We start from the raw sequence: 25,711 nt of genomic DNA, 5'->3' as shown, positions 1-25,711 counted from the left end.
CAGTAAGAGCTGTGACCAAGCTACAACATAGTCAGAAGGAGTGCAGGCTGCAGAGGTCTTGTTACTTACAGAGTTCCAAAGATGACTGACAGTTTTAATAGCAAGACATGCTGGAACTGAAAAACACTATTTGGTTAATTTTAAAGATCTTTCAGGCAACCATGATAGCAAGATGAAGCATGTTTCCTGAAATACCTGTTCAGATAAAAATGGACAGTGCACAGAAGGTGTGGGTGAAATCTCACTGCTGCATTGTATCAATGAACAGGAGTTGCCCTTTTGCCTGGCTCTCTCTCTAGAGCGCCTTAAGTCCTCAACATCTCTGGTGTTTCTCCTCTAATTACCAGCATAAATCTCGATCCAAGTAAGTTGATGTGCAGAAGGATGTATGCTATCTCTAGATTCTAGATGATCAAAGCGGATGGGGCATCATTCAATACTTTATGGGAAACTTTAAATTCAAAACCCTAAGGGAAGATGAGCATTCCCCATGGGGTGACCAATCCCTAGAGTAACTAAATCACATCAAAGAAACAATAGTAACTAGAGTAACTATCCCATATCAGAGAAACAAAACCCTCCAAAACCCCTAAGCAAACAAACAAACCAGACCCCCAGGACTTGCAAATGCTGTAACAATTCAAAAGGACTTCTATCAGACTCAGACATAACTCATTACAAAGGTGAGCTGAAATAATATAATTCATTTAAAAGGTGAGCTCCAACAGCTCACAGTAACTGTTGTCAGCAGGATACTATACTGGTAAAAGCTTCTATCTATTGCTGAGGAGTAATCTGGAGTCTTCTTACCATTTGCATGGAGGCCCTAAATAAAGAGATGGGAACTTGCAACTAATTTTTAAAAAGACACAAAAAGTCCCAAATTATACAAAAACCTAGAGACATTTCCATGTAATTCACACCAAACAGAAGTCAAATATAATTAACTTTTGAACACTTCAAAACAAGCACTTGAGGACATTGGCTTCTTCATTAGGGTTAAGCATTCATTTCTTAGAGACTTCCATGGAATCTGCTGTGAAAATACTTCTTTTTAAAGCAGACAAATTTTATGACAGGCACAAGAAAATCTGTTAGATTCCTTATGAATTAATGTATTTCTACTTAGTTTGTAATGTATAACTACTTTTGCTAGCATTTACACATTCTACTACTACTACAAGCAGCTGCCAAGAGGTTTCTGGTGAGTGAAATTTTATTGTTTAATATACAGCTGAACTTCAATGAAACAATGTTTCTTTACAATAAGCAGTTTATTTAAACTATGAGAATACCCAAATGACTCACATCGTAAAAAACTTAATCCATCAAAAATTCTTATCTATATTAATAAATTTCATATTAAGCAAGAATTAATAAATATATTTAGGTGACAATATACACTTAGCAAGTATTCTATAAACAGGTTATACCACTCTGGTTTGGAACATGAGAACTATAAAAGTTTGAAAAAATCATCTGTATATGACCTGCAAATTTGATACCTGCATTCAAAAGTAAAACAAATCACAATTACCACTTGTATTCTATTTTAAAATATATCTTGAAAATAAATTACTGCAACCAATGTCTAAAGTGAACAGATCACCATCCATGTAACAAGATCGACTAAAATAAATAATTTACAATAAAAATTGTTGCTAGCACAAAATCATCATACAAAAACAATTATTGCATTTAGCTCTGCACAGAAAATAATACCTTTTCTCACAGCAATGTGAACTGCTATAGATGCTACATCTGTACCACCATCTTCTTTAAGCTGAAAACTGTAAACAGCTTATTTTGTGCTAGAGCTACAAAAGTATTATAATGCATTTATTTAAAAAATATTTAGAATAAGTTTATCTCCAACTAAATACTAATTTCTAAGAAACTTCAAATCTTAAGAATCTTCACCTAAAAATCAGTTAGTCAGCTTGTAATTTCCTTTTTATTTTGAATCTGAAATACCAGCTAACTCTTCACAGATAGCATTTATCCTTAAAAAAAGGGAATTGAGGAAGTTTGGGATTGTTAAAGAGGCCAGAGAATTAAAATAGGAGGTTAAACAGCAATGAGCCCCTCCTTTTCCTATCAAAGCTCAGGAATTTGCCAGGCCCACTAAAATGGCACACCAAAAGTTACCATCACTGTCTCTAGACCTGCAAACACCAGCTGGAAATAACTCAGTCCTTTCGTACTCTTCTTTTGCGCACTGATTTCAGTGGACGGTCTCCCATTCCTTCATCAGCTTCTTTCTTCTGGAAAAAAAATAAATTCAGCATTAACATTTTAAACTTATTTTGATTATTCAAACTGGCATGCTACATTACTCTTCTTCCTGAATTCCCCAGTCATTTTATCACTAAATGCAGCACTTAAGTGATGAGACATTTTTTCCACACTAATTGTCCTAGGGTGAGGTTATGATGCTTGTATCTCCAATCGTGTGCTCTGTTTATGCTGGATATTATGTTCTGTGCCTTCAAGACTGGCTCTGAAGAGCAAATCTTTTGTTTTGGTTTTTGTTATCAGCCTGCTCCCCCACGGCTGGCGGGACACAGACACGGGGCAGTACATGGTGTGGCTTTTGCTCTTTGCTTTGCTCTTGCTTCTGCTGTGCTCCTGCTTTGCTCTTGCTTTTTGCTTCTGCTCGTTAGTTAGTTCAGCTAAGCAGTCCAAATTTTTCCCTGGACTGTTTTTCCTTTCCCTTTTTGGAACCACTGAAACCTGCTCCAGACTGGGACCTGGGAGTATTGGGAGGGGCCCCCTTTGGAGGTTTTCTCCCAAATTTGTCCTAATCCATGGCAATGATTAATAAAGTGGGTAGAAGACTTTCCATTTCTATATTCAGAAAGAAGAGAGCTGTATGTTTAAACTGATGTCAGAAATTTGGTTTTGCCCATGTCTTTGCTGGTTTAAAAGCAGATTTTTAAATTAATTTACCAATTTCCTTAAAGAGCGCCTTTTGCTGATTTTATTTCTCCTTCTGAAGTAAAATGCATTTAAAACATTTTAACTGTTCCCCTTGGAGAGCTACAAAGAGAGCAAACTGTCCTTAAATCAGATGTGGTGTTCCCAATTTAAAAGCAATGGGCTTACAGTGGCTCAGGAAAAGCCTTTCCAATGTGAAATCCATTCTCCTATCATGCATTGCTTCCTCACTTTGCTGCATCACCTAATGGCAGGCACCTCCTTTAGAAGGAACAGCTGACAGAGTGTGGCCTAGCCTGAGTGAGGACATGGGGTACACGATGTGCTCCAGACAACTCACAACACTCAGAGAAAAGCAAGCCATGGTCTCACTGTGACACTGTGTAGTGCCACAGACACATTGAGAGCTTGCTGTTACTTTCAGGAGTCATGTGAACCTTAGTAGGTACTGTATTGCTGGGTAAATGTACAAGGAAAAGAGAACTCCTTACAGGAATGAGAGAAAGTACAGATTAAGGGGTAATTAACAAAGACTTTTAGTGCTGAAACAACGCAACCTCATGCAAGGTACAGTTTCCTAGAAGAGTTTTACATGAAAAGGAGTTAACATTATATTAAACAACTCCCTTAACCTGGAAAGTGACTCATTTAGGGAGTGACAAGCACAAGATGATCAGTGGGTGGATCTAAAGTGTTTCAGACACTTAGCAGTTTCTAAATGAAGAAATAATGAGTAGCTGATAAAAAAGAAAAGCACAAATTGCATTATACAATGATATTTTATGAAAATAGTTTTGTAGAATATCTGGCTGACTGGATTAATCTGCACAAGAAAAATGAAACTGCAGATGCTGTATTCAAAAACAGTATTGTCATTTTGCTTAACACCTTATTTTGGAATAAAAAAACCCAAAACATAACTGAAAAACTTAAGGTTTTTCTAGGCCTTTTCTAGGAGAAAAGGGTATTCAGTTGGAAGCATGTTCTATCAGTTGAAAAGCACAATGAAAACTGACCAATCTGCTGCAGCATCCAAATTTTCAAGACCTGCAATTCATTTAATAATCTGTTAAAAACAATATTCCTGTAAAAATACATCATGTTTAGGGAACTGCCCAACCACTTCTATACTATACCTGTATTTATGCAGAGCATTTGAGGTGTCAAATTGAAAGGAAAGCATATTTCTACCTCACAATTTGTTTTATGGCTCAGCAGAAGAAAAACACTTGTAGGTAACTGAGCTTAGTCAGAAGTACAATGTCAGACAATGGCAAGGAGAAAAAAACTTACCTTATCTTCTGAATCGGATTTATTTGATCTATCACCTTCTGGACTTCCATCTGGAACTTCATTTTCTTCTTCATCTGGAACTTCATTTTCTTCTTCATCATCATAAATATCTTCACCACCTTCACCTTCAACTTCTGCAGAAGAAGTTAATTTTACTTTGTAAACAGAACTGTATTATAAATACACCATATCCAGATATACCAGTAAAGGAAAATAAGCCATTTTCAGTCCTAGAAAGAACTGCTTTTTCAGAATAACCCATAAAAACATCTCTGTGATACAGAGTAGAATTCTCATGGATTAGTAGAAAGTGATAACTGCCAGATTTAAGAGCCAATTTTAACAACTCCAACTTTGCCTCTTTTCATAATAGTCTGTCTTCAGACTTGTTACTGACTTAAAGGACTTGATTTACTTTACTTTAAAACTAGCTACTGTATTGGACAGTTTTGAGAGCAAAGTCCAAAATAGGACAACTGAAAAAATTCTGAGTTAGATGGGGAAGTAAAATATTGCACTTATCAGTCATCCATCATGGGAGACACCTACATCCTAATGGCACTTCCCCTTTTCAGCAGGGAATTCTTCTGACATACTGTTTTGTTTGACGGATAAGCAGCTTTTATTTCCACCTTTCTTGTTGCATTTTTGCAATGCAGAAACCAGTCAAAAAAGCACAGTACTCCCCTTAGTTCACTCAAAGCATGTCCAGCTTGCACTACTACTGCAATACCAGTACCCTTTATAATACTTTCTATCAAGAGTAAACAAATCTTAAATCTCACAGAAAGGATATTCATTAGCATTTTGCAACTTAACAGTCTGGCTGTGGCTTATTTAAAAACAGCAGTGAAGTAGTGCTCAATTCTGTCCCTGTCAGGTCACGCCTACTTCTCATAAGCACTGCTTAGGTGTGAAAAAAATAGGAAAAAACAAAAACAAGTACCAAAAATCTGTACTCACATCAAATTCTTACTGTTGCATTTGAATTAAACTGAAACAAAAGTATCCATACAAATTAAGAATGTAGTCACATATCAGACCAGACTCTGCTGATTCTTGGTGATGAAAATCTAGAAATACCTAATTTGTTAAAATATTTGAGAACTTCTGTCTCAAATTGAGGAAGTCAAATCTTTGTACTTAAAAGTCCCAAGAACTTTGGCTGCAATATAGCTATAAACTGAGCCAAACAGAGCTTCACTAATTGTTATGAACTAAGAAGTTCATTGTGCCATGCCAGTATACCTGGTTCATGTCCACTATGTCTCTATTTCTATTATCAAAAGGAGAAATATGACCAAATAATGAAGATTATGTTTAGGAAAGACACAGATGAAGATCTCAGTCCTAAAAACAAGCCCTTAATAGAAGCGCTTGGCAGAAACTCACAAAGCCTTTGGTCATATTCTAATAAAGAAATTGGAAGTGATAAATGATGCAAATCCAGCTCCTCCCGTAAGTACGAATTTCAATAGAGGGGAAAAAGCCCCAGAGAAAAAGACTTCAGATATCAGAAGCTGTAGAAACCAGAACTGGGAAACTATACTATTTTAAATTATTATTTTAAATTTAACCATTTAGTAATTTAAGCACTCTTTCATATAAATAAATGTAGAACTTGACAAATAAGGTTCAGACTGTGTCCCTGAAATTCCATTTTGTGGCAACACCCTTTTACTTCCTGCAATATCTTTCTACAGGTCAAGGAAAGCAAGGAGACAAAGCAGACAAATAGACAATGTCACAAAAATTAACATAGAACAAAATAAAACAGTAGATCAATGCCCTTCAAGAAATACTCTGCCAGCAACTCATTGCCGATGGTGTTACAGAAATCACCACGTGTTTCTAAAATTTGCTGTTGTGCTACACTTCCTTTTTCTTTATTTTTAAATGGTCCCATGATACAATGTGGATTTTAAGACACTCAGTATTCCATAGCTCAAAACCCCATTGCCTTCAACTCCCAAAAAAACAAAGGAGGAGGTAATGACTATGAAGGAACCGTAAAAATCAGAAGGAGACAAAAGATACTAGTAGAAAATATTTATGACTACGGATACCATAGAGAGAAATCTCAGAGGAAACTTGCATCTGCACCTGATGGAAGCTGGCATCCACCAGCTGGAAGTTCTACCATCAACAAGGAAGCAGAGGGAAGAAAACAGGATAGATCCACTTGCAAGTCCTGGCCCTTTGCTTCCCTTTCCCAGTACCTGAAAGAAGAGCCTCCCTTCCCATCTTCTTTGTACTATCCTTTTTAAGTTCTCTTTTTGTCTCCTCCATTTCTCTTCTCTCTGTAGCAAAAAGAATCAGAGAAAGGAGGCAGAAGACAAATTCTCTAATGCTTTCCGACACAAAGAGAAAAAAAGAGCAATAGAAAAAAAGGGAAGATTTCAACCTGCAAGTGTAAAAGGTGGCAGGAAGCTGAGGGAAACTAAGCAATTCTTCCTAAAGCAAGAAACAATGAAGTCATATGGGAGCAAAGTGTAATCACAGTTCCTCTGCAATTGCCCAGGCCTTATTTCCAACATTGAAACACATATTTTAAGGTATTTATTTATTAAGAGATGTGTTGTAATTAAATAAATTAACTGAATATTGGAACTGAGGAATGGCAGCCTTGCAACAGCAGCATATTAGGTACAACCACAATTTGCATCAAGACTGGGTTGAATAAAACAGAGTCTGTAATTCAGGAGCAAAGAACAGGTCGAGTAGAGTAAGATCAAAAGGAAAATGTAGGAAGATACAACACTGAAATCATGTACCTACAATTTAAACTAAAGAATGTATATAGCATAACCAGAATAATCAAGTACCTTGGTAAGGCTCTCCAATAGCAAGGCAAATGGACTAAGTTTGGTGTGGCAAGCACTGTGCCAAATATGTACTCAATTCTGTCAGTAATGGCATGGGAACTGCTGATGATGAGTGAACTTTTAAGAAGTGCAGACAGAAGCCATCCACACTCATGGAACATGGTGCAAAGTCAGACAAAACCCACCACGTTTCAGTCAGTAATACAAAGTGATGTTAGTACCAAGACAAAAACCCCAACAAAACATGAATGTCTGCTCTGTCTGTAATTAGCCATGCCAGTCCCTTGTCACTTTTTTTTGTTCTTATCAAGGAAGAGTGAAATAAGAGGCAGAATCTTGCAGAGTTCTGAAGATAAAAATTTTCTCATCCAAGTCAGGATAATGCATTGGAAGTTAGGTGCTTTGGTTTTTATTCATTATATAGACACAGGGAAATGCTAACAGCACCTCAAAGCTATATCTGAGTAGTAGCCAGTAATCTTTGATACAGTAACAGGGGATGATTTTATCCTTGGATGCCGGAGTACAGCTCAACCTATGGAGTCATTCATGTCTCCCCTGGACAGTAGGACACACCTCTGCAGGCATGCAATAGGTTGCTAAAAAGCAACATAAAGGAAGCTACAGATGTCAGTAGTTCAAGCCTACTGTATTTTCAAGTTTTAACAAGAATAACTCAAATCAGTGACCAGCAGAGTAGTATAGCCCTCCCAGAGAGCTGCAAGCAGATTTATGTTAGAGACTTAAAGCTATTCTGACACATTTTAAAGAATAAAGTGACTTTAAAAGCTTCAGGTACTTTTATGTGAATAATTAAAATGCGTTTAATATATGAAATATTTAGAAGGGACAACATATGTATCACTGTATACAAACATAAATATGTTGGAAGCATGTTCATTTCTTGAAAGTGAAGAAATGCTGAGCAGAGCCTTACTTTCTACTTATATTTCTCAGACCTATTAGCCATGGGATGCCACTCACTGGAAGTTACAAATGACAAAAAAAGGCTCAGAGCAAGGCATATTTCACAAAGTCTAAGAAAACAGGTTGTAATTATTGGCAATTGAGCAGAGCCTTACTTTCTACTTATATTTCTCAGACCTATTAGCCATGGGATGCCACTCACTGGAAGTTACCAATGACAAAAAAAGGCTCAGAGCAAGGCATATTTCACAAAGTCTAATTACAGGTTGTAATTATTGGCAACGTAATCCATGAACTAGTTCTATTCATGTCTTTAACCAACACACTCTTACTCATCTTACCATCTTCATCAGTATCTTCATTTTCTTTTTCCTCTTCTAGTTCATCATCTTCAAACTCCTCTACCTCTTCTTTTAGTTTTCCCTTTGTAATTTGCTTAGATACATCAGGCTTTTTGAAGTCAATATATTCATCTGATTTCTACAACAAATTAAAAATCTATTTATATTTCAACTCAAATTAAGAATTAAACAGGCACTGTAAGCTAAGTAATAGCAATGGCATATTAAAAGGGCACATTGTTGCACAGATGCTCAAGAGTTTCCAAATAAAGTACTAAGAATAAAACCAAATAATAATATAGTAAATTTCACTAACCTTTCCTGGCCAGCAGAACAACACAGTTAGACCAACAGGGAGAGCTAAAGTCAAGATGTAAAGAACCCAGAGCCATGGGTGTTCTTCTGCAGCAGTCACCAATTGACTAAACATACCAGGCTGTATTTAAAAAAAAATAAAATTAAAAGAATTGCATTTATATCCCTCTCTACAGTTACATAAGTTTATGAAGTGTACTGTATACATTTATATTGTCCAAACCCCTTCTTTACCTTTGCTTTTTAATGACTAAAGCAATATTGCATTTCAATTCTAGTGAAGTAACAATTCCACAAACTGCAAATAAGTGGCAGGTGTTGAGTAAGGAGGAACAGATGTAGAACTCCAAACACACCAGACCAGCCACAACTCAACTTTGTAAAGTAGTATTTGGAGTCTTGGCAACCTCACACCTCACACCCTTCCCAGCTACCCTATTTTTCTGCACACTGTACTATCTTCAGCTAAAAGTTTCAAAAGCATCAAGAGGCTGAGGAGCAATGCTGGCTCCACTTGTACTGCCACCTTCTCTCCTTTGACAGCCAATTATTCAGGGAGTAAATTGTCCTCCCAGTACAGCTCTGACTTACAGAATAGAGACACTTAGGCAAGTGCCTGGTGCATCTCTGTAAGAGGGACATTAGGAACTAAGGAAGTTTGAGAGGCACAGTGAACAAGGGGACTCAAAGCAATTTTTTTGCCATTGTGTGTACAGGTATGGATACAGGTTCAGACATAAACCCAAACATTTTGGAAAAGGGCAAGGTTGTGTGAAGAGATAGTTTTCCTGCTTGCATGGACAGATATGCTGCTGCTAGCTGACTGTGACAAACAGCAGCTGTAAGGAATTGGCCACATTTTCCACCAAGCCATTGTGTCTCCCCCAGAACAGTAGCCTGCTGTTGCCATTTAACCAAAGGGAACAGAAACAGGAGTGAAGGTGGAGCCCATGATCTCCTATGGCAGGGCAGAGCCATCCCACAGCATAGGGAAGGAGAGAGGAAGGCTGTCAAAGTGCAGTACACAAACAATGTGGATGCACACATAGAAATGCACACCTAAACAAACAAAGACCTAAAATTATTATACAGAAACAAACACTAGACTATTCATTCTTCATGGGAGGGAAGCATCAAAAGAATATATATCATGGATATAACCATAAGGGAAAATAGGGGGCAGGAGGGGAAGTCTTTGAATATAAATAATTCAGCCTTCATGCTTTCACTTGCTGTCAGGTACTGAATTTGCAATATTAATGTACACAGCAGAAGGATTCACAGGAAGTCAATTTCTTATTAGGTTTTGAAGTAAAATGCAGTACCCTTTTAACCTCAAGAAAATATTCAGCTGGGAAAGATGAAAAGCCAAACTACAAGACAGAAAACCTATCAGTTACTCAGCAAAATTATTAATTGCAGACAAATTAATACTCTGTCAGCATGGACAGAAAATTCTTCCAACAGCACAGCTTCCTTACTACTTTCTACTATAAAGAAAATAGTAAAGTTTATACCTCATTAGCACTTGCTACTAATTTCTTCAAGCCCCAGCTATCTGCTGCCCAGCGATCTGCTACTTCTTTTTCTGAACATATGATGAAGTTATCAAAGTAGATATCAGATGTCATAGACCACAGTTCTAAACCAATAGCACTGACAGCAGTCATCTTGAATGGGTGGAGATCTTCAAAATAGTCTGGGTTTGGTATTTTCCGAGGGCTCCAGATTCCCTGTTAGTGGAAACAAACGTAATCACATTACCTAAAGCTCACCAAAAGAACTATTTCTGAAAGAGATATCAAAATAATAATAAGACAAGACAAAATAATTTAGAAGACAAGCTGTAGAGTTTAACCTATCTAAAACAGAACTGGAAATAGCCTGTAGGATTTTGGCAGATGGTCTCAATTTTATGGTTTAAGGCAGACCTCCTAAGTAATTATTTTCTTTTTTACTGTAGAGGTTACAGTGATAACTGACTCTTACCAAAAGTGTTAAGAGAAAATTTTAGGGAAGGAAAATTCAGCCTTATGATACTTGTGCAAATTAGAGCCCAGTTTTGTTTACAAACCTGCTTAGGATCTTACCCTCCAAGACATCAGACTGAAGTACTCCCATAACTAATACAAAGTAACTCTCTCTAATATCCAGCTCTTATATTTGGAGGGGAATTAAATTCCCCAAAATTGACGCTTCCTGTAAAATTGAACTAGTCAGGCATTCTCCTTATTAACAAAAGAAGCCTTTCAGTATTTTAAAAAGACTAATTCAAAAGACTCATATTTAAAATCCTAATGTAATTCAGAATACAATTCTGAAGACTATATTAAATAAATGGTACCAATGAAAATTGTACAAAAGGCAACTTTAAACAAGTAAGCTGTTTTAATACCAGAAACATTTCTGGTATACTGTTTCCCAGTATACTTCAACAAAAAAAAAGGCAAATTAAAAGCAGAAAGATCTCCAATTAGGGAGAGTATTCAGACTCATTCTAAAATATAAGTATACTGCAAAAAAGCCTAAGTAAATATACTGCTTTGACTTGCTTGCTCTGCTGAACTCTATATCTTTTAGCCATGACCAACAATTTGGCTATTACCTGATAGTTAGGATTATCTATCATAGGTGCTCTCCATTTTCCTTTATACTTTGGATTATTCTTCATGGGACGCACCCACTCTCCACAACCTGGTGCAGTCTCACATTTTGCATTACGGATCTGAGGGGCTTCCCACTCCCCATCCATTTCTTCATCCCTAGAGAGAAAAAAAGAAAAATCACAAACAACTGCTTCAAGATCAGCCAAGTGTCAAACACTGGCAGTCTGAAGTTAGGGTGTATTGTTGTAACAACCTCAGAACCCTGACCAGCTCACAGAACTTGACCAACAGTATAAACACTTTTTTTAAGGAGTGCTACACCTTTTACTTAAAGGTCACATATTCATAACTACCACAGTATAACTGACTTCAATCACATTCCTGCCTCTGCAGACAGCTTGAAAGACTTCTACCCAGGATGCTTAGAGATCCCTTTGAGATTTCAAGTTATCCCATTATGATTTCAAGTTATCAACTTAAACTCTAGCAAATTATTTCAAAGGGGACCTTCATATTCTGTTTTTACTTATATATCTTCAGAAAACAAAAGGCAAAGACAAGTTCATGTTTTTATAAAAGCGGTCCCCCACACCAACAAATATTTGGCCATACCTTACACATTCCAACTTACTACCTTGAAAGACAATGAGATATGGACTGTCTTCCACAACTAGTAATCTGCCACACAGAACAGTCTGATCCACAAAACACATTACCAATCTGCACTTACCAGTCCTTTGGTTTTTTTGCATTAGGGTCTGGAACATACTGTGGTTCACCATCAAGCCACCCCTCAGGCTTAACAGCATCAGGATCTTCTATTTTGGCAGGTTCATCTTCATCCCTTTAATTACACACTTATGTTAGAAAATACAGTAGCCTGACTTTGGACCAATGTTTGGACCAATGTTCATTTCAGAGGACTACAACTGGCATGAAAGGGATGATTTTCAAAAACACAACAGAATGAGATTCACTGATCATGAGCACGACACATATAATTATCTGCCTATATATAACTGGATTATATTTACATTGTTTTATAGTGCTATTTAGTCCACAAATTGCTGGTATCAAATGGCAGGTGTGTTGCCATAAGAACAGTAGTTCACACAGAAGTAGAAATTCATTGTACATTAGGACTATATGGCAGAAAAAACTTATCCATGTGTAGCAACCTTAGTTACTACTTGCAGCCATGCAGGGCACAAAATCAGCAAATAACAATTTCATTTGTCTCCTTACGCCCACCTCAAATATATTTTCAAACTGCAGTGCTTTTAGTGAAATGTATTCCAACTGTCATTAGTAAACCCCAAAATAAAACCAGTCAAATCTTTCAAGTAAATAACCTGTATGTACAACACATTGTAAAAATGAAAATGTTCTCCTTACCAGTCATCTGGTTTGACAGCATTTGGATCAGGTATTTTTGGTCTCTCATCCCAATCATCAGGCTTCTTATCAGTAGGATCATCTATTTCTTTGGAAGGATTTACTGGAGGAATCATATTCTCAAGAAGACTTCCTTTACTGACAACTGTTTGGTCGATTAATATTTCAAATGTGTCATCTGGTTTTAGCACTAAATTGAAGAAATTTATATTGAATAAATAAGGGAGCCATTCAATTTTACAGATATATTTAACCAAAACTATAGAATAAGCACAGACTTAATCAAATAACAGCAAACAGGATCCTCACTAGCACAGGAGACAGACTCCTCACTCAGGCACTGGATCTGGACACAAAACATTGCCCTTGAGGGAATGTATGACCAGCATCAGGTCCACAAAGATTAAACTTGAAGAAAATTCAATTGCTGAAACACATCCAAACACATCCCAAGAGGTTTTTCAAAAACCTACCAACATGGCCAAAATTCTGTGGTTTTACTTCAAAAGCACAGACAGCGCAAAAAGAATCTCTATCCCAAAAGGCATCTCTGCTACTAAATTACAATCTCACACTTGAAGGCATGGGAACAAAAGAACTGTAGCAGTAACATAATAGCAGAAGGATCAAAGCAGCATTTTCTATCAGGTTCTAACCTCTAGCAGCCACACTGCATATACTTAAACATTTGAAGAGAATTTCCTGGATGTTAGCAAGTGTAACTGAGAAGCCAAGTGAAGTCTAACACTGAACAGTGTTCTAACCTCTAGCAGCCACACTGCATATGCTTAAACATTTGAAGAGAATTTCCTGGATGTTAGCAAGTGTGAGTAACTGAGAAGCCAAGGTCACAGAACTGAACAGGGTTAGACTCAGTATCCAGATGCATCCAGACCTATTTCTAATTAGCACTTCTAAATGTGCTCACTGGTTAAATAGCAGGTTCAACTGTCCATTTAACATAATGAAGATTACTAAGTAAAAGTAATTACTATTACACTTTTATGCCAGTTTTCTAAAAACAGGTTAAGAAAATCATAGTAACAGTCTTGTAACAGTCTGATAATATCTAATGATGGCCTTCCAGCCTGAAATTTTCAACAGTATTAAAATATCCATAAATGCAAGAATGAAACCCCCATTTCACCTTTAGATAAAACACAACTAATTTTTAAACTTCTGTTATCAGTCACATAAATGCACTGGAATCACATAGCCCTATGGAGTCTGTTTGAACAACTGTAACAGAATAAATGCAGAACAAACAGAATAAATTCAAGTTTAAGTACCTTGATTCATAATTTCTAACAAACAATCCAAATACAGGAATGCATGCATTCCTTTATTATGAGATCCCCAAAATTATTAGGAACTAGGACTTATTATCTAAAAGTCTAAGTTTGCTGTGGCATACTACAGCAATCTATTTTAGAAACCACTAGATTTTCCCATGGCACAACACTTGAACATGCCTTCTGTTACTATTCAGTGAAGTTCATAAGTACAGTCAATTTGGCTGGATTTGCAGCATGCCATAGATTAGCCCATTCTTTGACTGCTATTCTTCCTCAGAAGTTAGAAAAAGGGGATAAAAATTAACTTTTATTTCTCTGAACAGTTCAATAGCACAAGAAGAGTTGTTATATGAATTAAAATCAGTCCATACTCATTCACTTCAGAGTCTGTGCTGGCCTGCTTGTGCACACTGCTTCAGATGCAGGTGTTGGTGAGAACTCTTAACATGTGCAAAAGAGTGGTGTGTGGCATGCTACAGATTTAACTGAATTTGCTTGAACTCTGACACCTCCCCAGAATACTGGGAAGTTGTACATTTTAATATCTTTCTAAGTAAAAATAGTTTTATTACAATAATTACTGAGGGCATTTATTATAAAGGCTAGTCAGGGCTGATAAGTTTTTTCTGTAACTGAATATTAAGCCGTAGCATCTGAAAGCTACTTTATGTCCTGCAGTTAAGCCCTGTCATTACGCCATTTAACCCAAATCATTAAGCAACCACCACTCAGAATTAACAAGCTATTACAAACAAAGACTCAATTACAAAGCTTCTGCAGAAAAAAAATACATTTTTCATCTCTCCTTTCCAATATAAGAATTGGAATTCCATTTTTAAGAATTTAACAATACCAAGAGTATACAGATGTGTCTTCTTGTCCAAATAGAATTTTTTTAGGTCTACATCAGGACGTTCAGCATGTTTTTCATCATATTCTCCAGTTTTAGGATTCTTATGTCTGAAGATAAAGTGTAGTTTGTAATCTTCTCCACATTTATCTGGTCCAAACATAATAGTGTAAGGTGTTTTGTCAAAAAAGTATTCCTGTAGAAGCAAGAAAGCTGAGCATGTGTTATACTGGACATTTTATTATGTCACTTTTGGTACTTCTTTTTCTTGGCATAAAGCATAGTCACCTATTTCTAAAAGGTAAATGAAAAGTGGTAGGGTAAATTATTAAAGGAATTCAACAGTCCTCTGGAGTAGCTGGGTGCTCTCTGTTTTCAGGGAATGGACTAACTCTCAGTCTCTTTGAGAAAGATTAATACCTTTATATATTTCGACTTTATCCTTATGTTAAGTAGGAATGCCTGTTACAAATCAAAACACCCAAGTATTTCTCTCCCTCTACAAACATTACACTAAAAGGTGAAAGGGAACTGGTTACTGTTCTTCATAACAATTTTATTTTCCAATAAAGACAAACCCCAGGATATTAATATCCAGTATTTTATAAGTATATTCTTCTCTCAGCATTAAGTAACAGTAACAAACAACCCTGAAAATACCAGATACAGTTATTCTTCAGAGTATGCTGCATTACACAACACTAAAAGGTGAAAGGGAACTGGTTACTGTTCTTCATAACAATTTTATTTTCCAATAAAGATAAACCCCAGGATATTAATATCCAGTATCTTATAAGTATCTTTTTCTCTCCGCATTAACTATCAATAACAAACAATCCTGAAAATATCAGATACAGTTATTCTCCTTCAGAGTATGCTGCATTACACAGTTATGTCAGTGTCTTTTAACTATCTATGTTTTCTGTCTTTGGAATACACAGTAATATGCATGTGCTGATCAGTAAAATTGTTTAACAAATTATGAGTTAAGATGCTATGGCTTCTATTAAAGCAGAAAGTCACACTAAATGTACACAAAAGTCATCTATCCTGGATATCAGACACCACCCATGAAGAACCAAGCTGTCCCTCAAATGAACAACTGATAGCAAATATTAAGCAAGAGGACATACCAGATTCAAGTCATTGCTGCTGGAGAGAAGTTTAATATATGCACCACCACAGTCAATGCCTTTTTGAAAATTCACTTCGTATCTGGACAAAGAGAAAGTGACACAAACATTCTATCAGAAAAGTATCAGAAAAATATGAATAAACTGCTAATCTGCACTTCTTGTTATGAATATATTAAGACTGCATATTAGTACCTACTGTCAAAACACTTCTATGTAAGCAAAATGTTTTAACTTACTAATAAACATCAAGTAAAAAATCTGAAGGATTACTTACTGAACAATCAAAGGTTTATCATCAAAAACAAATGCTTTTGCTAGCATTGCTGATATTGCATGATACTTTGCCACTGATTTTAACACTAATCCTTTGTCTCCAGGCATTGCATTTTCCTTCAGCTCTTCTACTTCCCATCTTCCTAAAAAACACACACAAAGTCTTTGAAAAAATGCAGTCTGAATAAAGAAATCACAGCCTTGTTAAAAGCAAAGAGTTAGCAACAAATAAAGCCTAGCTGCCAAAGTAAGACAGAAGTGTTGGCATCTGATGTCAAAGATGTTATTTCTTGTTGTTCTCAAAGTAAAAAAATCTATAAGTAAACTTTATTACTGTAGATCTGTATCTTTAGGTTGTGGTGTCCTACAATGGCTAGAGGAACAAAATATTTCTCCAGATTTTAAATTTACTTCTACCATCATCACATAAAAAACATTAGTCACAAAGCACTGTATAGAGCTAAAGACCTGCTTAATTACTTTTTTCTGCTTACATAAAATTAAAATCTCTTGATTCAAATCTAATCACAGGGTAGATGAAGTTCCCTCCTCCTCCCCAAAGTCTTTCCAAGAATTATCAGATTTGGTCCAAAACAAGCTTACAGCTTTAAAAACAGAAGATTCCATATTTATACATTCTCCAAGTTTGGGATAAATACACACGTGCCTAATATCCAAAGAACAAGATTTCTTCTAAAACAGTAGTTATATTTTCTCAGAGATTAACAGGACAAGATTCATTGTGGGGGATTTTTCCCAGGAAAGAACACAGCACAAAACACCCTATTTTATAATCCACTGTAATTTTGAAGAATGACTGTGTCAATGTAAAAAAGAAGAAAACATCAGGAATTCCTCAGCATGTAATTTAAAGAAGATTCATAAATTGTGATGTGCAAATGAACAGTGATTTACTTTTACTCATCTGAAGTGTGATTAGTAAAAGTTGTTAAGGGAGAATTCTATCCTCTTCAATAGTGTTCCTTCCTGGAAACTAAGGCCAAACAATAATGCAAGGCAAAAAAATAAGACTGGAAAAAAGAATCAGAAAGTGGTTCAAAAATGTATCTTTATAACAGACTTTATTAAATGTTGAATTTTCTGACTTCAAGTAAATAAGACTGTTCTGATATTAAACACAATTTTTTATTTAATATGAAGCCAAGCAATCAGGGAGACCTCATTTCTCAGAAGCATCTCATCTGTGCAGGTATCTCCTCGGCAACTTCTTAATTTTACCAATTATTTTTGGTAACCACTAAATTTAGAATCATCAGTTCGACTCTGTTCTGCAAGTTATGCTTGCTTACCACTTTCTATTAATATAATAGATTTCACTTGACATAAGAACAGTAGCAAATACTTCTCTGTTGCAGCAGAAACTTGTTCTCTTCTCCTCACTCCCTCTTGAATGAAATAAAACTCAGGTTGCCAAATTACTGCTGCAGATCACACATCTGCCAAAATTTTAAGCAGCTAATTCTAGACTAGGAAATCACAAGTGCAAACTGCAATGATTAAACCATCAGTACAAGTTTCATTATTGCTTTCCAAATTTGTTTTTGGCTACTCTAAGACTAAACTGTACAAGAACCATTGGAGAGCCCTACATTCAAGCACAGGCAATCTGAAAAAGTATTAAAAAAAAAAAAAAGCAGTTTTAACTTTCTTGTTTCAGAGGCTATACCAAGAGACCCATCCATGAATCAGTAGAATGGAACACAATGCTTTAGAAAACTGTTTAACAACTGAAATTGAAGTGGTAAATATGTCTCTGAAATCACGGGATTTCAGAGAAGACAGTTCTAAAGAAACAATACTCATAAACCAACAGTATTAAATATTCAGTTTCCAAAGGGTATTCTGGTATGATCCATGGCAATACATTGTTGGAATGAAAAAAAAAAGTAATCTTCACACTAAATAACCCAATGAGCAACATTTCACATTTCAGTTTCAGGATAACAGTCATTATACAAACTAACATTTTTGACCTATGCCATCTAGACATTCCAAGACAAATTCTGCATTATTTCTCAAAGAAATGGTAGTTATTTCTCAAAAAGCAACAGAACATCACAAACTACATAGTGGAGATAAACATTACAGCTACTTACCATCATATTTAGCAACGTTATCATCCATGTCATCTTTCAGAGTTACAGACAACACCCACCTAAAAAAAAATTGTACTGGTCATTGATTTATCTAGGCAAAGCTGTATTATTTAACAAACAAAGGAAAAAAAAGTTTTTGCTTCTAGGTTGTGAACCTGCAATACTGATTTTGAGTCAGCATCATGGAACTGCATGTAGCTCTAAGAACATGCAAAGAAAAATTAAAGGAGAGTAATCTAATACAGCATTTCAAAATACTTCCTAAAAATGTAAATGGATAGACAATTAAAAGTCTAAAGTAATTAAATTTCTGAATTATTTAATTCTGAATAAACTTCAGTTTTATATACAAATTCAGTTTGGCAGAATATGCATTTAATGTAAAAAATGCACAGAAAATAGCAAGTTTCAAGTATAATACCTTCAATAGAGGAAATAATACCTTTCAATAAAAAAGAAAAAGAAATCCGCCACAGGAGTCTTAACTTTATCTGACAGAAAGAGTACATATGCATAGCAAAGGACAAAAAAAAACTAAGTGACAAATGCAAGATGCCAACTGTACTACACACAGGAGATCCAACAGGGAAAACACACTCCAGATCTCCTTGATTCTATGAGGAAGACAAACTTGGCTATCTCATTAGAGGTATCACAAGATATGCACAGTCTCCACACAAAGTGTTCCTCTGGAAAAGAAAAAAAAGGGCAGTCCACCCTCATCTGGACATACAGCAGTTCTATCTGGAGCCATGCACAGGAATATCTTAAACCAACAGCACTGCTGAAGTCTTTACTGTATCAACCACAAAAATACATTCTTAATGATTTATTCTGGAAATAACTGTTTTCATTCAGTCTGAACTGTCCTCTGCATGGAGTGATTCAGGGATGAATGCTTTCTCTTTTCTGCTTGAATTGCAGCCACATTTGTTCACTGTTAACAGAGATGCTGGAAAAGCTTCACAGTATAAATAGCAAACTAGATCCTCAGCCTACCAGGACAGAGACCAGTGAGGACATAAAACATCTCTACAAGTCATGTGAAAAATTTTCAAGGCCCATTCTCAAAAAAGCTACTCTATTCTTACCTATCAATTTATATATATTCTTTTCCACACTTCAGGGAAGAAAGTAAGCAGCATGCTGCCTTTCTCATAAAACTTTCTTCCATACTCCTTAGTCTTATGTAAATTATGCAAAGCTAGACCAAAAAATACCAAGCATTGTAGCTAAAACTTTGAACATTAGATTTAATACGAAGACAAACTAATCTTCAAACAGTTCTCAAAAAAGCTAGAAGCTTGAATGAATTACATCATTCAAGTACCCCAGTTAAATCTTTGCATCTGTTAATCAAGGTTTTCAGTGGTTTGTTTGTTTTTTTAACAACCATTATCACCTCTTCTACCTAATATTTTTTCTGTCATCACAGGTGCTGCTTTTGCACTTAACATTTAGGACTGACACATACCTAAGATCACGTGAAAAGAAAGAGTTTGCTACTGAAATGAAATGGCACTTCACCTCTCAGCTTGTTAAACCCAACTGGCTAAATCTTCATATTATTTTCCTTAATGTCCACAAATCCAGAGTTTATTAAAAGCTTCCTTAAAACACACATAGAAAAGTAATATATCTGAAATGTTCAGTGTCCAACTTAACATTATGATGTATTTGGAGCAAGCATTAATAGTCTTCCCAATTCTAATCCCCATAAAAATATTTTTTTGTAAAGATAGTAGCAGAAAAATGAGTACAAAGTAAGTCCTGCCACTGTAAATTAAACTGCTGAAAGTAAAAGTTTATAATTTTAAGACATAAGCTTACCTCGATAATCCTTCATCAAAGGTTTCTGTAAAATACACTTCCCCAGTTGGCTTTGGAGTCTGGTACACAACCTAAGAGATATATACAGATACACATCCCAACATAAATTACAATTGAAATACACTCCTATCTCCAGAAGTAACAGACCCAGGCAGACAAACAGATATTGTTCATTAGAAATACCTAGCAGCATAAAACCACTTCTCCCCCACCCACATTTCAATAGTTTGTGTGCATCCCTCCAACAGTGAGCAGTTTCGTATCTCTGAACTTTAAAAGTTGCTTCCTCTAGTCAAAGCTCATAACTAAAACTTTGTTCTATCTCCTGTGAAACAAAACCCCAAAACTTTTTCTGAACCTGCACCAAATCTGCTTCCTCCCTGTTTCTTTCTTTATATGTTTTCCATTCTTCTGTTTTCCCATCTATTGCCTGCATCTATTTTGAAGAATAGCATACAGATTTTCTGGTAATAAACACAGTGTCAAGAGGCAGCTGTGACTGATGAAGTCAAGATGCTGGTCGAAAGTCAAAGTCTCGGGGAGACCAAGGTGCTTTCTATTTACTTCTTTAGAACTTGCAACAAAAGGCTCTGTATCTAGATTGAAGGAAAACCTTTTTCATGACTATTGACCAGAGGCAGGAAATTTTACACTTGGATGTAAGAGATTCATTCATTAAGTTTGCCTTGTAAAGCATAAAACATATAGCAAGCAAAAAACTCAGACTGCCATATTGACACCCACACAGTTGCCAAATGCAGATTAACTTGCTCTAGTTATAACTATGTGTCTTGTATTTAACCAGCTTGAGCTAAAGACTTCTGTAATCTTACCTCTAGAGAAGATTTATCTCTGTCAACATCAGCTTCTTGGGACTGCTTGTCAAAATTCTCCACTTCAACATCTGCATCCAGATTTTCTTCGTTTTCCATTCCTGAAGTCACTGAGCTAATTATCAGGACACCCAACCACAGCCAGTCCCACTGGAAGTGCATCTTAGTTATCTGAAGAATTGAAAGTTTTAGAATTTAAACATAATTTCGACTATATTATCAATATTATTTCAATTTTACCCGACTTTATCTAAAAGAGAAAAAAATCCCATTAAAATAATGAGAAATAACTATCAAAAAATGTTGTCACTATAATATTACCTTAATTTGCTTTTTTCTTTTTTTTTTTTTTTATTTCTGAGTCCTGACTCAGACTCTCTTTTCCCTCCTGTTTTCCCTATGGAAGTGCCTGTAGCCTGTTCCTTTACCTTGCCAAATCTAGCAAGAATCTGACTGCAATATGTATGCTTTTTAAGAACTAATCAAGACTGCTTTTATTTTTCTTATTCATAAACAATCTAAACAAGTAATTAAATTGAATCAGTCTTTACAATGCAGCCAGAAGTAACATCCCTTTCCTTAGGAAAAATTAAATTATAGATTTAGAATGTATTATTATCCAGTGCCAGAATTACATTTGTATTTGCCCCTACTACCAATGACTACGTTTAGGTAAGTGCAGAGTGTATAGTGGCTCTAGCTCTAAGTGCCAAAAGAAAGTGTAAGATAATTTTAAACAGAAAATCTTCTCTGAAACTAGTATCCAGTAATTTGCAAGCTTAAGTCAGGTAGAGCAAGAGTTTAAACACAAATACTTTCCTAATTTCAGGGAAACCTGAAAATCTTTAATCTGTGTAAGTATGAATATGTCAATAGCAGAAAATTGCCACAGGCTCTCAATCTAATCTGCTGTGAAATTATTATTGCCCAGTATTTTTTGCTTCACATCTAGAAGACATACAAATCCAATTTTATGTTAGAGTATCCAGTGGTTTGAGGAAGTGCAGTATTGAAAATGCCTATGCATGCTTCCTCAAAGGTCTTGCAAAAAATGTGGTTTTTAAAAATTATTTTGTCTGAATTTGTAAACAGAATGAAGACAGATTCTAGACACCTCTGCACAGGTATTTATCATTTGCTTCTTACTAATTTATATTCACAGTAAGCTTAAGTAAATGCTGGTATTTATTTTTCTATTTTAAGACATTTTCAAGCCTTGCATTACTTGTAGCCACTACTAGTTATATTAAAAGCTCAGGTGCTGAGATACCTTTTGCACCTGAGAGAGCAGCCATGCTCTCAGTTACATCATCACTCCTTAGAGATTAAACTGTTTACCACTACAACTCTAAATATCCCAGCAATTATAGATACTATCTTATATTGAAAGTGTGAGTCTCTTTCTTTCTTTCTTCCTGGCTTTATCAAATTTGGTAAGCAATTCAAACATTGTAACTGCACCAATTTTATCATTCATGTTTTAACACCTGCAAGTTTTATCAAGTGACACAAATACAGATCAAACTGTATCAGGGCTTTATTTCTTTTAAGATCTATTAATTTAATATAAACTGCACTGATTATATTTGGAGCCAAAATATTAATAAAACACAGATTATCATAAAGAAGTGTTTCACACACCATTACTATGTCAATACTAGGAAATAATCAAAAGCCTCTTTTTTTTCTCCCCCACTACTATCCACAATTCCTGCCATTCTTTGCAGGACCTTACAACCTTGCTCAAAGATGGTGAGTCTGTGGTTCCTTCTTTTTTTCAGGTAATACACTTCAATAGTTATCTGCAAATTTTACTAGTGTTTTGTATTAAAGTTTTTTTTTTTAATTTAAAACTAGAGATACTGTTAATTCACTGACCTCCTTAGCAGTCCTAGAACTTAAAATAATCTTGCCCTGAAGATTTAAAGTAACTGAGTTTATCACAGGTGAATATTTAATCTTAGGGTGTATTTTTGAACACCTTTGTCTGAGCAGTATCAGTTTTACCAACTCCATTTTCTTGTTCCTTAACCATCGTATTAGGACAAGCACTCAAAGAATTCTACATCAATACCTTTGGGACTCCTTAGCTCCTAGCTGAAGTGTCCAAGTATCAGACTTGCATTTTTAGCACATACCTTACCTTTGCTACTTTGTCATGCACATGGTCTCTGCTTCTCCTAAAGCAAACGAGAGGTACAATTTCTCCTCCAGTAGATTTCAGGTGTGTTTTTGTATGATCCAAAATGCTTTTCACTTACATAGCCAAAATTTTACTGTAGTTAGCCCCATTCACTTTTCACTTCTGCTCCATACACAGACTAACACAGGCATCCAAGACACACGAGTACTCACCTTTCCAAACAGCTTCTTTCCAGAATTTCTGATGCTTTCACTTTGTTCCCACTGAATCTTACCACTACTCCCTGATCCTACCTAGCACTTCCCTAATTTCTTTCAGCTTTCAATTACATCTCTTACTTCTTACTTCAAGAAGAGGCGCATTTTAACCTCTGACCTTTTGATATACTTTTAAAATAATCCCAGAAGTGCTGAAATATGTTATCTAGACCAATTACAGCTATCACTCAACTGCCAGGCAAAGATGGTTTTAACCAGCCCATGGCATTTTTCACTTTTGTGAACTCTGCCACACTACAGTCTTAGAATATAAAATACATCTTTCAACTAAGCCAATAAGTTTCTGGTCTCAAAACAGAACTTCACACCACACATTTAATTATCTTTAAAACCTACTGAACTTTCCTAATTAACACAGGAGGACTATGAGAAACTTTTCTTACTCTATTTTCAAGGTGGCAGTGAAAATAAGGCAAAAGGATTCTCCCTGTTATAATTTCCTTAGCAAAACAAAGCAAACTGGGAAGGTCTATGGCTCTCACAAAACACCAAACATATTTACCAGCAGTCTTGTCAATGTATCTAAGTTCAGACCTGTAATTTTAAACATGCATTTTCCATAGCTTGGTCACTTTTTGCCATGGGCAACCACAGCACAGCCACACATCAGCAGCACATTTAAGCCAGCAGTATTATTGCAAAGCATGCTCTAGGGACCACCAACAGTGCTGCAACACCAGCAGAATATTGCACCTAAAGTAACAAGCTGCTTTTTCTGAGACACAGACTAGTGTTTATAAAAGACAACACCATAAGCTGAAAACATATTCTGACTGGATATTGGAATGTTTTTCCCCACGAGGACAGGTAAGCAGCGGTACAGGCTGTTTAGTCTCAGTCCTTGGGGTTTTCCAAGACAGTCCAGAAAAAAATCTCTAAGCAAACTGGACCAGCCTCAGGACTGCACCTGTTGTGAACAGCAGGTCAGGAGAGACGTCCTGGTGTCCCTCCCCACCTGAATGATTTGATTTGGGATGCATGGTGCAAATGCATCCACCTTTGTACCTCTGTGCCATGGTCTTTTGTGTACTGCGTACATGCCGTTAAGTTAGCATCATCACTATTCCATCTGCTGCAGAGGCCAGGATCTTTTAGATTACTAACTTTTTTCTGGACTTTGAAAACATGCCTTTTCCACGTAACTCTCAGAGTTCTGGAGTCTCAAGCAGAAAGGTAATCTCTCACTCTGAAGTCCAAAGCTCCTGCATCCAGCATAAACACATGGACTTTTCATAGGGCCAAACACCAATTACATCCAGGGCCATGAAAAGTGGAGGATTTTTTCACAGACCCCTTATTCCATCCGTAACCACGAGCTGCTTTATTCCTCCCCCATTCTGCTACACTGGCATCAACCTGACATAAGACAACATTCAGCTGTAACCGCTTCATGAAACGCATGCAAGAATGCCCGCACAACTTGAATTTTTTCCCTTACTGGCTGTGAAAACTGTACCTCCCTTCCTTTACCTGAGATGCTAAGCACCCTGCGCTGGAATGGATGCCGAATGTGAAGTTCAGCAACGCCGCACCCCCGCAGGTGCCTCCAGATATTTTGCTGCTACAGCGAGCTCGACTAAAACCTTCAACAAGACCTTATTTCCCAATTAAAAAAAAAAAAAACAAAAAAACCCCAGACCTTCGGGTCAGGCGGCCGTGCGGTGTTCTGTCAGCACCCGACACAAACCTGCTTTTTGGGAACCTCGGAGGGAGAGCGAAGGCCGCGACGCCGCTCTTCTCCCGCCCGCCCCGGGCAAGCGGCTGAGGGCCCGCACCCTGCCCTGCGCCGCCGTCACCCGGCTCCCACGGCACCCCCGGCACCGAGGAGAGCGAGCCGGAGCGGGGCAGCCACCACCCGCTCCCATCCCCACACGGCATCCACACGCACCTCCCGCCGGCGCGGCGGGGCCACCGCTCCTCCCGGCCTGGTTACCAAGCACCGCGACGCCGCTCCTCCCACGGCGGCCGTTTGCCGGCGGCGGTCCCGGCGCTGCCCGGCCCGCGGCGGGCGGTTACCGGAGCCGGAGCCGGGCCCGGCCGCTCGTCCCGGCGCATCCCCGGCCGCGCAGGCGCACGGCGCCCCCGCCGTTCCCGGGGATGCGGGAGCAGGTGCGGGAGCAGGTGCCGCAGGCTCGTGCCGAGCGGAGCCGCCGCCGAGCGTGTGGGGGCGCGGGAGATGGGCAGCGAGCTGCGCCAATCGGAGGCGGCCGAGCTGAGGCGAGAGCCAATGAGCGGCTCGATTGCGGCTGCCGGCCCGCCCAGCGCGGGGCCCCTCAGCCAATCAGCATTGGGCGCGGCGGAGGGGGGTTTGTTGGTA

At 37.2% G+C, this 25,711-nt stretch overlaps 2 protein-coding genes across 7 annotated transcripts in view; one reads left to right on the top strand and one right to left on the bottom strand.

Moving 5' to 3' along the window:
* Positions 1 to 25,711, top strand: part of SCOC (short coiled-coil protein) — a 702,416-nt gene that overhangs the window by 12,887 nt on the left and 663,818 nt on the right. The gene's annotated exons all lie outside the window — the stretch shown is intronic.
* Positions 576 to 25,527, bottom strand: CLGN (calmegin). 6 transcript variants are annotated; one of them, XM_039696125.1, is made up of 16 exons: positions 25,283 to 25,527; positions 20,974 to 21,144; positions 20,141 to 20,211; positions 18,311 to 18,369; positions 16,195 to 16,336; positions 15,918 to 15,999; positions 14,788 to 14,980; positions 12,640 to 12,829; positions 11,975 to 12,088; positions 11,244 to 11,400; positions 10,156 to 10,371; positions 8,640 to 8,759; positions 8,327 to 8,462; positions 6,450 to 6,530; positions 4,231 to 4,364; positions 576 to 2,264 (listed from the first exon to the last, which is right to left on the bottom strand). In XM_039696125.1, the coding sequence occupies exons 2-16, from the start codon at positions 21,133 to 21,135 to the stop codon at positions 2,190 to 2,192; spliced, it is 1,932 nt and encodes a 643-aa protein (XP_039552059.1). In that variant the 5' UTR covers positions 21,136 to 21,144; positions 25,283 to 25,527; the 3' UTR covers positions 576 to 2,189. The 6 variants fall into 6 exon arrangements, with proteins under 6 accessions (XP_039552059.1, XP_039552056.1, XP_039552057.1 ...); XM_039696122.1 differs by having other exon boundaries at positions 8,324 to 8,462; positions 25,283 to 25,526; XM_039696123.1 differs by lacking the exon at positions 25,283 to 25,527 and adding an exon at positions 23,329 to 23,348 and having other exon boundaries at positions 8,324 to 8,462.

Source organism: Passer montanus, unplaced genomic scaffold, assembly GCF_014805655.1.
Source record: "Passer montanus isolate IOZ18808 unplaced genomic scaffold, ASM1480565v1 scaffold95, whole genome shotgun sequence".
Classification (NCBI taxonomy): Eukaryota; Metazoa; Chordata; class Aves; order Passeriformes; family Passeridae; genus Passer; species Passer montanus.
The sequence above is the reverse complement of the archived record's forward strand: the minus strand, read 5'-3'. Positions and strand labels throughout refer to the sequence as shown.

Excerpts from the sequence above, each read along its gene's own strand:
- CLGN (XM_039696122.1), bottom strand. The coding sequence starts at position 21,135 with ATGCACTTCCAGTGGGACTGGCTGTGGTTGGGTGTCCTGATAATTAGC. Across the intron at positions 12,089-12,639 it reads GCTGTCAAACCAGATGACTG|GGATGAAGATGAACCTGCCA; the intron begins GTAAGGAGAACA and ends GTGTAATTAAAG. Across the intron at positions 8,463-8,639 it reads TGTTCTGCTGGCCAGGAAAG|AAATCAGATGAATATATTGA; the intron begins GTTAGTGAAATT and ends AATTTGTTGTAG.